This window comes from Sorex araneus, chromosome X, assembly GCF_027595985.1.
Source record: "Sorex araneus isolate mSorAra2 chromosome X, mSorAra2.pri, whole genome shotgun sequence".
In the NCBI taxonomy this organism is placed as follows: Eukaryota; Metazoa; Chordata; class Mammalia; order Eulipotyphla; family Soricidae; genus Sorex; species Sorex araneus.
The window spans coordinates 20117172-20131792 of NC_073313.1; the positions used below are offsets into that span (position 1 = coordinate 20117172).

The window sequence follows — 14621 nt, forward strand, 5'->3', positions numbered from 1 at the left end:
CTGCAGAGCACGTACCCCACCCACTGAGTGATCTCCCAGCCCCACCCTCAATCTTAAATGACAGAATAATTTAATGAAATGTGGTGTTTTACCTGTCAACTTGATGTGACCTTCTTCATCAAGAAGTATGCTGAAAGAAGAGTTAGAAATCTTTTCAAACAACTAGAAATTTAAAAATTCTAAAACTGAAATTAGGGTAAAGCATCTGATCACATTTATTCTAAAATATTGCCTTATATTATGATAAAAGAAAAAGCAAAAGAGGAAAACTTTCTGGGGGCTGGGGAGAGTGCTATAGGTGCTCAGGACTTATTCCTGGCTCTGCACTCAGGGATCACTCCTGGCTGGCTTGGGGAACCATATGGGATGCCGCAGATCCATTCCGGGTCAGCGACATTCAAAACAAATGCCTAACCCACTGTACTATCGCCCTGGCCCCGCAAAATTCAGTTTTGCATACACAAATAATATATCCTAAAGACAAAGCCATAAAGTTGTGTAAATGAGAACTGTTAGAAAAAAGAATGAAAACCTATATTCTTCTCAGTTGCTCTTTCAACGCCTTTCTGTAGGTGTGACGCCGCAGGAGACAGAGGGGCCATATAAGTCAGTCAAGCGGATTAGCGCTAGCTCCATCTTGTCCTTTTCAAGGCACCTGGCCCTTTCCTACTGCTTTCGGACATGACCCAAACAATCCTCTTAGCCAAGCACCCCTCCCCTTGCTGTTCCGCCCGGCCTTCACTGCCTGCTGTCTTCCGTCTTTCCGAAAGCAGTGATCCACTACAGCCAAGTTTCCTCACCCTTACTCAGACTGCAGCCTCCCGCGGACCTTATTTCCTTCCTGTAGCCCCACCCTAGAGTTGGACCCCAAGTCGTGATTTTTAGTTGTGGCTCCTTAGACTGCCCCGGGGGGCCCACAAGGGTTTCCATACTACCCCTTTTGGGGGGCCATCTGGGCCACACACAGTGGTGCTCAGGGCATACTCCTGGCGCTGCTTTCAGGGTTCACTCCTGGCAGGCTCTCGGAACAATTTGGGGTTCCAGCAATCAAACTTGGGTCGGCAAGTGCCCCGTCCGCTGTACTATCACTTTGCTCCTGCTTCCCCTGAGAAACACCATATGAGAGTGTGTGGAGAATACAAAAAAGAAATCTATGATGAATGAATCAGGCCTGTCTAAAAGGGGCCAACAAGACATTCTAAATAGTTTAGGTGTCTTTTCCAGGGCAGGAAAGATCATAAGGATTTCTGGAAAACACTGTAGAGGGAAACATAAAGGGTTTTTAGTGATTTTCTTTAGTCCTGTTGCCAGTACATACAAAGCATGTGCTCCAACACCGAGCTACAGGCTCACTGCTGATGGCTTATTAGCTATCAAGAAGGGCAAAGGGAAAAGGCAGCAGGTTTGACTTTAGCAGTTGCCTGGGAGTAATGTCATTAAGGAGTGGGAGAGAAGAGTATTAAGCTGTAAAACAATAACTATTTCTGGATAGGTAATCTAGTATACCGAATCCAAAGTTAGTATTCTGAATTCAAAGTTGAAATAATAAATAATTTCCAAAGCTATACCATAATATAAGCACTTCCTCTGAAATTTTTTTGTTTTGTTTTTGGGCCACAAGTGCTGGGTGCAGGGGACCATCTGGGGTGTCAGGGACTGAAGCTGGGTCACCTGTGTGCAAAGAATTACCCACTATACTTACTCTCTCTCTAGCCCTACATTTCCTTTGAATTTTTTTTTGCTTTTTGGGTCACACCCGGCAATGCACAGGGGTTACTCCTGGCTCTGCACTCAGGAATTACTCCTGGCGGTGCTCAGGGGACCAGATGGTATGCTGGGAATCGAACCCGAGCCGGCCGCGTGCAGGCAAATGCCCTCCCCACTGTGCTTTCGCTCCAGCCCCCACTTCCTTTGAATTTTAACTTAAAAATATAAAAGCCAAATTTTGCTACAATAAAATTTTACTAGGTCAAAAAATACTTCCCAACCCAATCTTTCTTCCATCACTAACCCAACTATGATAACAATAAAGTTCACCACTGAGAGTAATTCAGTAGGGCATATGTTTCAAATGTCTTTTATAATAAGGGACTTACAAAACAAAGATGCTCATCTTGATTATGTTTGATATGAAATGGCGAAACACGCTAAGGGAGTTCTAAATACGGAAAAAAAAACCCAAAGTGCCAACAAACCAAACTGCAAGTCACTTTTGGTAAATCTGAGTAAGGCAAATGCACTGGGGGAGGGTCTTCTAAGCGGTCCTCTGGAGGCTGGGGTCACTGCCAGCAATACGTGAGATCAATATAGGCAATCAACGTGAAAGCCTGGTGATGCAGTGCTGTATGGACCCCGTGGCGCTGGGGGACATCAGTGCCACACTCAGTGGTGCTCACAGGACCATGTAGTGCCAGGGATGGAACCTGGTGCCTTGTGCAATGAAAGGCACGCCTCCCTGACCTCTGAGCTATGTCCCTGGATCCACACATTAACTTTACTGAAAAATTGTTTTTCTTTTAAGGAATATGTGCCTGAATACTTATTCTCATAAAGACTGTATCGTTCTGGGTGATAAGCTAAGTTGGAAAAATGATGAAAAATATCAGAAGTTAATTTGGAAAATACAGAACCATATGAAACTAATCTGAAAACAAAATGTATGAAAAACAATGGCAAACAAAGTCTAAGAATTTCTACATGTGACTTAACAAGATTCAAAAAATGTATTTCTGCTTTCTGCTGTAAGCTATAAGCAAAAATTTGCATATAAACATAATTTCAAATTCTTAATAAAACAACGGTTGCACAGCTATTAATAACAAAAAATCCCCCATTGAAGGGTGCATCTTGTTATTTATTGGGGTTCTGGGTCACATCTCGTGCTGCTCACGTGCACCTTCCAGCTTTGTGCTCAGGAATTGCTCCTGACGGTGCTCAAGGGACCGTATGTGGTAAAGGGGATTGAACCCAAACCTTTTGCATGCAAAACATGCACTCAATTTACTGAACTATCTCTCCACCCTTGAGTTGTACTCTTTTTTTTTTTGCCTTTTTGGGTCACACCTGGGGATACACAGAGATTACTCCTGGCTCATGCACTCAGGCAGGAATTACTCCTGGTGGTGTTCAGGGGTCCATATGGAATGCTGAGAACCGAACCCGGGTCGGCTATGTGCAGGGAAACACCCTACCTGCTGTGCTACCACTCCAGCCCCGAGCTGTGCATTTTAAAGGCTAAAATCTCCGGCATGGTATGTGAATTACATTTCAATTATGTATTAGAACAATTTTCGGGAGAGCAAGGCTTTTGTCTGTATCATTCAAAACAGAAAAACACCACCTAGCACTGAGCAGCAGCACCTCAGACACTGACTCTCAGTGCAGTGCTCGTCCCACCCCCTGCCCAAGAGCACTGCTAGGCAAGCCACAAAAATTCCAAAAGCATAACAACAACAACAACAAAACAGAAAAGGAAATCAACGTCTTGTTCATAGTGAAAGAGAGGAAGCAAAAACAAAGTAAATCACAGAGGTACATCCAATCTAAGTAATACTAATTTCCTGATAATTGCAATGGGCTATTCATTCACCTCACATGTAAAATTTAAAATTCGATGGAGGAGAGAATTTTGTTTCCTCCCAACCTGAAAAAAATTATTTAGAAAGAATAGACAGAAGGGGAAAGAGGCAGAAAATGATAGGAGGAAAACATTAGCTTTATACCATCTCTTATACCCCCCGCAAAAAAAAAAACACCTATAGATTAGAGCAGGAGACAGTCCAGTGGTTAGGGTGCTTAACTTGGAAGCAGCCATCTTGGCTTGAATCCCAGTCCCTATAATGGTACCCCAAGCTGCGCCAGGACTGAGCCCTAACCCTAGAGCCAGGAGTAATAAATGAGTCCTGTGTGACCCAAATACAAAAAAATGAAAGGAAGAAAGGAAAAAGGGATTGAAAAAGTCATTCTAGGAAAAAAAGCCAATGAAGAAATTACAAATGATTAGCAGAGCTAGTGAAGAGAAAAAAATACTTATGTAGGTTCAAGTAACAAATAAAAGATACACTACAAAAATTGATTTGCAATATGTATTAGTTTTCTTCTTAATTTGTAAATATCCCTTACAAATCAAAGTGAATAGAAAAATATACCCAAACCCTATATACCTATGGACATAAATCACAACCCCAATAAAAAAATCAAACCATGCAAATGAAGGAAAACATCATTTTAAAAATTAATAAATTTAAAAGTATGAGAACACAGGCCCTCTAATCCAATGCTTGTGGTATTTCTTCTATGAAGTCATTTTATTTTCTATTAATTTCTAGATAATTATATCATACTATATTCAACTTAGTAGCACAATTTCTTACTTTTCTGGTTTTAAGTCTCTATAGATTATTCCCAGGCTATGGAGATGGTCTAAAGCAAGTGCAAGTTCAGCCAAGTAGAACTTGACATCTTCTTCTGTGAACATCACCTAAAATAAAACAATAATTTTTCTGATTTTATTTTCTTTTAGTGCTGGCGATTTTTACTTTTCAAGTTTTACCCTGGAGTTTAAACAGTAAAAAAAATCCATAAATCTGCTAATTTATATGGTGTTTTAGACAGTTTCCTTGTGAAAGAGATTTGTAAAAATCACCTAATCAGCCAACATAACTATACATTTGCTAAATGTGAATATGCACTGTGTAGGAACTATATTAAGATTTTATCATCATTGCCCCACCATAGTAACGTCTTAAAAATAAAAGTTATTTAAAAAATGCATGCTGAATTTCCATGCTAATTGTTTAAGCGCATCTCATTGAAACATTATTGCTTCTATATAAGCTATAAGCTAAAGAAGCAGGATGGAAGACAAAAACCATTTACCAATGGAAAGTACAATTTTCAGAATAAAATTTAAAAAGAAATCTTTTTGGATCTGATTCTTTAATATACACCTTATGCCACTAGAGAAAATACAACAAACATAATATTGAAATAACATGAAGCTTTAGTTGAAACAGGATGCATATAAAAAGAGTTAAAATAGAGATAAATTATATACCTCTTTGGATAAGCGTGTAAACAAATCTCCTCCCCTGAGAAAATCCAAAATAAGATACAGCTTCCCTTCAGTTTGAAAAGCTGAATGAAGAAACAGAAATTTCCATTTAGATGATCACAGTTTGCTTCTTTAAGCTCACAGGAGGTCTACTAATTCACAAGTGAACATTTTCAGTAAATTAATGATCATATCAAAGATCAACATTGATTTTTACTAATTAGATAGCCACTGATTTCTCTTTCTTTTTCGTGTGGAAATGTAAATGTATTGTTTCTTATTATGGAACCATTACAACGTTTGTTAGACTTCTCTCTTCAGGCAATGGTCTCTCAGGATGTAGTTGTTTTAAAACAAGACCAGAATAATTCCCATCAGAAAAGGGACTTATTTAACCATGAGACAAAATACAAAAACTCTTTCACTTAGCTACACAAAAATTTAGGCTGTTCAACTTCAATTATACATGGTAAGAATCAGTATACCTTTACACACTAAAAATACAGCACAAGTGGCTTTGAGAAAAGGAAGGTGATGAAAATGCCAGAAATCTGGCATAAGGTGCGTCCTTGTTTTGAAGTTGGGCTAACACGATAAAATGCTGCCATATTATTACAAAAGCCATTGGTTATTGTTAACAGTTTATATGGCTGACTCAGAAACGACAACGTTTAAAAGAAACAAAATCTAATGCAAACAAAGCTTCCAAAGTTTGTCTAAGAAGTAATAGCTTTATTTCCATGATTTTATATGTATTTGCTAAACACATACAGACACACAAATATACGTTTCTATATAATAGTATATCTAAATGAACTCAGGAAAGCAGAGGATGAGGTGGGAGGAAGTACACTACTTACCATAATGCAACTTGACAATAAAAGGATGATTAACTTCTACCAAGATATCACGCTCCATTTTTGTCCGAACACGGTCTCGAACTACAGAAAAATGAGAATATGGTTACAATGAGATAATTTTCAGAGACAATTTTAAAACAAAATCATTTTTGGCATCTTTTACTTTTTCCAAACAAGGCATCTCAATAAAATACAAAAGCATTAAATGGTAGAATGGTTTTCTACCATTTCTACTCCTATGAACTCAAGTTGAACAACATTCATTAGATGTATAGGAAATGTGTAGATTTCGTGAAGGACATAAACTAAAGAGTTTATTCTGACAGGAAAAGGAAGGGAAAAAAAAGAAGATACTGTGATATAACTGAACAAACAGATTTTTTTGGGAGTTAAATCTAGATTCATACCTTTGTAATCTTGAGCAAGTGACTTATTTAAATTTTCTCATCATCTCTTAACTCTCATCTATAAAACAGGGATAACATCTCTGTACTTTTGGGGACTGTGTGATCAGATCTGGGATAAGGTTTGCATATCCCGAAACTGGTATATGTTGAATGAGATATCCAACAAAATGGTAACCACAGCACGACAAAATTATGTAGTAGAGAATAATTCCGTTTTACTTGTAGAGGAAGGCCAGTGAGAAGAGGTAGCAGTAGGGTACACATTTAAGAATTTTAGAATGGAATTTAGAAGGCTCAGTGGGAAGAGTGGAGCCTACAGAGTCAAGTTGAGGTATAAAGTATTAGCGCAGGAAAGAACATGGAGGGGGGGCATGTATGACTAGTCGGAAGGAACCAGAGCGTGGAAACAGGTTTACTACCAGGAGTAGAAGAAGTGAAGACCCAGATTCTTGAAAAATTAAAATACCAGGATGAATTTTTTGACCTGATAGGCAAAGCTCTCTTTTACCATTCTCTGAACAATTTTTAAAAATTAATTATTTTGGTTTGGGGGCGCATGGGGTGGTGCTTAGGTGTTATTTTTGCCTCTGTACTCAGGAGTCACTCCCGGGAGCATTCGGGGGACAATATGTGATGCCACAGATAGAATATCAATTGGCCATGTGCAAGGCAAGCACCTTACCCACTGTACTATTGCTCCAACCCCTCTCTAAACAAATTCTATTTGTGAGGCATTAAAGAGATTTTTAAAAAGTGTGTTTTTTTTTCAAGAAGCTCAATCAGGGGGCTGGAGTGATAGCACAGTGGGTAGGGTGTTTTGTTCCTGAGTACATGAGCCAGGAGTAACCCCTGTGCATCGCCGGGTGTGACCCAAAAAGAAAAAAAGAAAAAAAAAGAAGCTCAATCAGGTGGGAATGACAGCAAAGAAATGAGTAGAATATATTCGGATAGTCTTGACTACCTCAATGGATTCACCTCTAAAGGGGAATGGCCATTATTTTTCTTCTTTTGCATAATATAAAAGTTAAATCATAAATGACTTCTATTTTTCTGGCTAGAGTGACTGAATAGCTGTGCCAAAAGTGAAACAGAAAGAATAGGTTGGGGGTGGGGACACAGAAAGATGAGTTCATTTTCTTTTCAATTTTAGGTGACCACAGATTTTAAAAAGACAGAAATAGGACCTCTGGGGGGAATAATTTTTAAAAAGATACAATTCCAGTTCTTTTCCATTCTACTACTTTTCTACCTCTAACTGGATGTGTATTTTGTGCCAGTAACTGAAAATGGGCAAATGAGGAATAGGAACTGATTGCTCTTGATGTCTATGCAGCTGCTCTTTTGACTACTTGCCCAGCTGGTATATTAAATTCAGTATCAATCTCAGATTTCATTATCTTATCCCATCACTACAACTCTGGTGTCTTATATCAAACAGGCCTTTTCTATTATTTATGTGAATAAGGTTCATCATTAGGCCTACTGAAAATTCTGTTCCAGTCTAGCCCAGATCTGCTCTTTCCTCAGTATATACTATTTTGAAATAGGTACCTATTGTCATAAACCTAGATTCCAAATGCCTACTTCTTTCAATAATTTCAAAGCTGACCAAGTTTGTTATTTAAATAACATTCCTCTGCTTAGTAAGCAGCAAAACTATCAATTTATTTACTCTTTTTCTTTTATTATCTTACTGCAATAAGCAAATTCTTTCTTGACTCTTGGAAGTGAAGAACTATAGTTTAATGGTCGTCCAAATAACTGGCTGAATTACTGTTGATCACATTTTTTTCAAAGCTTAGCGATGTCCTGCTTCCTTCTTTATAAAATAAGGGGCCAGAACAAGATGATTTTAAAAATTATTATCTTGTGAGATAGCTTCCTCATCTTATATATAGGTAAGATCTTATTTAGTTGAAAATAAATACTAAGATTCCCTCAAAAAGAAAACCTTCATGTTGTCTAAGGGGGGACTTTGTAGTAATTCTAATATGGTTTATTTTGCTTATGTAAGTATCAGGGGAAAAATATAAATTAGCCCACATTCAGAAATTTAGTTAAGGATAGAATGGTTCAGAAGAAGGAATATATTTTTTTTAAAGTTTATTTATTTCTTTATTTGCTTTTTGGGTCATAGCCAATGATGCACAGGGGTCATCCTGGCTCTGCACTCAGGAACTGCCCCTGGCGGTGCTCAGGGGACCATATGGGATGCTGGGAATCGAACTTGGGTCGGCTGAGTGCAAGGCAAACGCCCTACCCGCTGTGCTATCGCTCCAGCCCCAGAAGAAGGAATATTTTTATTGGCTGAATTATAAAGTTTAAGTAGGATTTGTTAATATGACTAATGCTGGCAAAGGAACTACATTCCTCTGAAATTTCTTATACAGTAATCACTATTTTTTATTTTTGGGGTCACACCCGGCGATGCATGCCCTACCCACTGTGCTATCACTCCAGCCCCAATAATCGCTAAATTTTTAAATCCTCCTTTATTTGAACACGAGACAGAACAAGAAAAAATACTATCAATGTTACCAGGATGATTATTAGACAACTTTTAAGCGATGGCTTACTTTTAGGTCCATAGAACACGTAGGACAAATGTTCTCATAAACTCAATGCAATGCTGTCGACTTCTATTTGACTCTACTTATTACAGAATTTTTAAATGGAAAAAAAACCCTAGTTAAATATGAATGCTTCACCTATTTTCTTTCAAAATCCCATTGAAATTTTTAGAAACAATTATACATAAACTCACGATGACAAAGGATAGGAGAAAAAGAAGACAAGTGATTCACACAGCAGATCAGAGAAACTAAAATCTAAGCTTCGGGGAAATAAGACAATGAGAAAAAAGCAAAGTCGTGCCATACAACCCTTTCCAACCGGATTTTTGGTATTTTACTATTAAACCCAGGAAAAATATAAAAATCCACAAGCATCTGAAGAATGGCTCTAAACATAATCAGTTATAAAAATAAACAGAAAAAGGAATAGATGGAATATAAACAGAAGAAAACTTAAAAATCCAACCACACAATTTAAATCTACTGAGATAGAAAAAGATAATATGCCAATCATGAAATAAGCAACATTAAAAGCAGTGGGGTGGATGGAAGCAGTATCTCCAAATAGTAAACAGCAAACATAAAATGAAAGGAATTAGAGACAGGTAACTAAGAGATAAAAAGGAAAAGCCAATGGCAAAACGTACATTTATATGAATCCTGATTTAATAGCTGCAAAACAAAAAAATCAAGATACAAAAATAGGGACAAAAGAAAATTTGAACACTATATAGCATTTTAAGGCAAAACATAAAGTGTGCTACTTCTGTTAGGATTCTGTAAGAGCTACGTTCTAAACTAGTTATGGAAGAAATTATAAAATGCCTAGGGTTTGCTTCAATATAACACCACAAGGGAAGAAGAATAATTAATGAAAAAGGCATGGTCTTTGGCTGAACAATGGTGAAGCGGAGATTAGTGATGTACAATGCTGAAGCAAACATAAGTGATGTGGGATTTCTCTCTATTCTGTTTCTTTCTGTAAATGTCTGATATTTTCCATTAAAAATAAGCATTTTATGTATACATACAAATATACATTTATATATAGAAATAAAAACTCAGGTCCGTTGTATGCAAGGGAAGTGCTCTACCCACTGCTCTAATGCTGTGGCCCCTATTAAAATTTTTTAACATAGAAAGATTAGGGACAAGAAAAATATAAGAAAATACAAAATATTGTAAAAAGTTCAAAATTCAGTAGAATAACTAGGTAACGGTTAAGGACATTTCTTAGAAAATATTAAAATTAAAGAATAGGGGCCTGAGCGATAGCACAGCGGGTAGGACGAGTTCGCCTTGCACGCGGCTGACCCGGGTTCAATCCCCGGCATCCCATGTGGTCCCCCAAGCACTGCAAGGAGTAATTCCTGAGTGCAGAGCCAGGAGTAACCCCTGAGCATTGCTGGGTGTGACCCCCAAAAAGCAAAAAAAAAAACACCAAATAAAATTAAAGAATAATCTAGAATATATTCAAAGAGTAGCCACTAGAGGATAGAGAAGAAATGTAAAAGACTTTTCCCAAAGTTTTTTGAAGTGTTTTCAGTTGAACTGAGTTTCTAGATTAACAGAGGTTACTTCATATGTAGTGTGATGCATTTTAAAACCTCCAACTAAAGACACACCACGAATAAATTTAAGAGCCCTAGGGATCCAGAATAGAGAGAAAGACTTTCAAAGAGGAAAGCCACTTACACGCAAAAGACTGGGAATCAGAATGGTAATAAACTTGGTAATTGCAACACAAAAAAACAAAAGACAGTGGAAACAATGCATTTAAATATCAGACGGAATTATTTCTGACCTAGAATTTTATGCTTAGCCAAATTACAGGGGAGGCAGAATAAAGGCAATTTCAGATATGCAAGCTGACAAAAAAAATAGCCATCTGTTCATTACTTCTGAGGTAGCTACTGGATTGGTTCCTTCAAAATCAGAAAAGTTAAATGAAGAAAAGGTATATTGTCTCAAATCCAAGAAGCGTAATAGCAACTTCTTTTATAATTAGGCAACTCATAACCTTACTAGTCATGCGATTTCTAGTAGTAAAAATTCACTTTAAAAAAGTTCAAAGTGAGCTGGGGAAATGGCTCAGTTGTAGAGCACTTGCCTTGCGTGCGTGAGGCCCGGCTTTCAATTCCAAGCCCCACCAGAAAACAGTCCAACTTCATAGACAGTAATAGGAACATATTCAGAATATAAGTAGTCAGCCTGAGGCTCTCCAGAGATCTACTGAGACTTTGCAGCGTGTTTATACTACACGAACATTAAACAGCAGCAGCACTTACCTTTCAAAGTGGCCTTCTTCAACACTTTCATGGCATAAAGCTGTCTAGCATCAGAGCCGGAGATTTTTTTGACTAAGAAAACCTGCATTTCAAAAAACACAGTTTACACGGTGTCACCCACCCACTACCCCAGTATTCCATGGCCCCGGCCATTATATCATTTCCTAGCAGAAAGCTCTGGGTGACGAGACAGTTCAACGGACGGGAGCACGCGCTGCGCAGGCCCGAGGCTTCGGTTTCCAAGCGGGTCTGACACGTCCCCCTGAGCAGCCCAGACAAGGGTAACCCGCGAGCAGTGTATGGGGAAGAGTCCCTGAGCATCCACACTGCTAGCTGCTGTTTTCAAGAAATGCCGGTTTTGGAGAGTGGTGTAAAAAACAGCCAAACTGGCCTTATTTCTGGTTCTCTAGTAGGTAACACCAGTTCCCTCATCTAGCCATCCAGATGGCAATTTTCCCCTTTGCCTAAAATACTCATCATCTATTTTCCGGTCACTCGTCAGAATTTTATGATCACAGAAAAAACTCAATTTTTTTCCCAAGGATTACGATACCTAATGAATGGAAACGGTACTTAATTTTAGCAATAAAAATTCGAGGGCCCAAGGGGAGCAAAGAGACAGTACAGAGGGTATGGTCTTTGCCTTGCACACGGCCCACCCAGGGCTCATCCCCAGAGCCTCATATGGTCCCCTGAGTCTGCCAGGAGTCAGCCCTGAATATTGCTGGGTGTAAACCCAACACTCAAACCACTCAGGGATCAAATGGGTAAGCATCTTGCCAAGCTTTCACTGGTTAGAGAGAGAGAGAGAAAGAGAGAGAGAGAGGGAGGGAGAGAGAGAAAACTGGGAATAAAACCACAAAATTTGTAACTACAAGAGATGATGCTTTTAACAGTAATGCCACCCTTTTGTCTTAAAAATGATTTCTTATTAATCTGAACATTGCAAAACTTTTGGGATATAGCTTTATACCTCATTATGTGAACCCCACCACTTCCGGTGCAATCCTACCATCTAAAATACATCTCTACCCCTTCCGTCCACCCATCCTTCCCTCTCCCTCCAATAATCAGAGTTGTCACCAAGTCAGGGTGGGAGCGAGTTTTATTGACTTCTGGGAGTCTGTTCGCATGACTTACATTCTACATACGAAAAAAAAAACATTTGATAATTGTGTTGATTTAGTTACTTCATATATAATCACAAGTTCATCATTTTACAGCAGAATAGTATTCTATTTAGCATATACACCACAGCTTTTTCATTCAGTGATCTTTACATGATTATTTAGTTTGATTTCATGTTTTGGCTATTTTATGTAAAGCTGCTATAAACATAGGGGTGCAAATATACTTTCAAGTTATTTGTTTTCATGGCTTTCAGATAAATGCCTAAGAAGTATTATTGCTGGGTCACAGGATTTTCCAATTTTATGTCTTAAGGTAGGCTGGAGCGATAGCACAGTGGGTAGGGCATTTGCTTTGCACAAAGCTGACTCGGGTTTGATTCCTCCTTTCCTCTCAGAGAGCCCTGCAAGATACTGAGAGTATCTGGCCTGCATGGCAGAGCTTGGCAAACCACCCGTGGCATATTTGATATGCCAAAAACAGTAACAACAAGTCTCACAATGGAGACATTACTGGTGCCCACTCGAACAAATAGATGAGCAGTGGGATGGCAGTGACAGTGATGTTTTAAGGAATCTCCATAGTGATTTCCATAGAGGCTGCATTCAGTTACATTCCCACACCTCCCTTTGTATATATGCCTGGGTAGTAATAATTATTTACCAGTAAGATTTTGAGATACACAGTATATTGTATTTTCCTCCTAATGGATCAAACTATAATTATAAGCAGGGTTGTAACTGGGTGTCAATGAATGAATTATATATTTTTCTTTTTGTTGTTTGCCTTTTCCAAAAGACCAAAAAATATACAAAACAGAAATAAAAACCTTTAAGCTATTTAGCAATTAAAGAAAAGTCTAACATGTTTAACATTTATCATGACTTAGTCACATCCCTGCCACTTCACCCTTTTCCACATCATATTACCGTCTACCTAAGTATGAAGAGCACAATTCTTAGGTATGTTATTAAGCATCCCGATTTTCCAAATACCTTTAATTGCTTTCAAAATATTTTACGGGATTTACGCAAAAAGGAATAAAAACTTGCTCTGTATAATTAACGGTCATGTTACAATATGGCTAATATAAAACTATCAATAAATCCTCTCTATTCATTTTTGACCATTAATTTCATGATCTTTGCAATCAAACCTTTGGACAGACTTGCTAAATGAACCTGAATTTCAACCTTTTGTCTTCTCCATTCTTTCTCAAAAGTATTATTAGTGGCCACAAATGGGAAGAAGAAATGCAATTATCATAAAGAATTAACTTTAGGGTCAGTTTGCAATTATCTGCATTAGTGTGCAAGCTATTAGTACAAAATCAAAACATAATTCATCCAACTGATTCTAGGGCAAGGCAGAGATGCTCATTTTAAGAAATGATGCCAAAGGTAATGGAAAACGACATCGAGTGCAAAACTCCAGAACTTCTGCAAAGATCCTAAATATTTGCTAAATTTCCTAAAATTGCTCCCCCTCACCCACCTGCCTTTGCAGCACCTTTTGGTTATTTTTCCAGTTAGTAGCAGGGAGTCAAACTATGTAGAGAAATTGGTTTTTTTTGGGGGGGGGTTGGGTCACACCCGGAGATGCACAGGGGTTACTCCTGGCTCACGCACTCAGACATTACTCCTGGCGGTGCTCGGGGGACCATATGGGATGCTGGGATTCGAACCCGGGTCGGCCGCGTGCAAGGCAAACGCCCCACCTGCTGTGCTATTGCTCCAGCCCAGAGAGAAACCATTGTTAATCAGGGTGGCTTGTTATAAGGCAGAATGATGCTCAAACATTAAAGGTAATCAAAGATTATTACGATGTTTTTTGAACAGAAATAAGTTTTAAAATGGCAGAGATAATTAGGATTCCCTATCAAGCTTCTTTCTGACATTCTACAAAAAAATTCTCCCGGTGAATTCCAAACTTTCTTCATCCATCTTTGAAAGCACTTTAGCACCTTTTTAGCACTTCCCCAAGTATTTGTAATAGATCAAAGATTATTTCGGAGGTAGACTTACATAAAAAAAAAGGTTTATGGCTACCTAAACTAGGGCGTTTGAGAGCTTAAATAATTTGCTTGACTCACGGTGGAGGTATTAGGACTAATATTGAGAGGCACCCAATCCTCTGCTTCTGCTCAGGTTACTTTAAAAAGTTTTTTTTTAAAAAATGATTGGAGACTTTGTGTTTTGCAATACTGGTAATATTGGTTTGTCATGCACGTAGCTCCAAACCACACCTAGTTCCAGTGTACCGACCTCCCTATCCCAAGGACCCCAAGGACCATTTGCCTGTCGTCTCACCCT

The 14621-nt window shown here is 38.4% G+C and overlaps 1 protein-coding gene across 6 annotated transcripts in view; it reads right to left on the minus strand.

Moving 5' to 3' along the window:
* RPS6KA3 (ribosomal protein S6 kinase A3) overlaps positions 1 to 14621 on the minus strand; it is a 120946-nt gene that overhangs the window by 42255 nt on the left and 64070 nt on the right. For all 6 annotated transcript variants that reach the window (XM_055121584.1, XM_055121583.1, XM_004612235.3 and 3 more), the window contains 5 exons: positions 11182 to 11263; positions 5914 to 5994; positions 5057 to 5136; positions 4374 to 4480; positions 93 to 130 (listed from right to left, as the gene is read on the minus strand). In XM_055121584.1, the coding sequence (XP_054977559.1) occupies positions 93 to 130; positions 4374 to 4480; positions 5057 to 5136; positions 5914 to 5994; positions 11182 to 11263 (388 nt within the window). The remainder of the gene's footprint in view (positions 1 to 92; positions 131 to 4373; positions 4481 to 5056; positions 5137 to 5913; positions 5995 to 11181; positions 11264 to 14621) is intronic.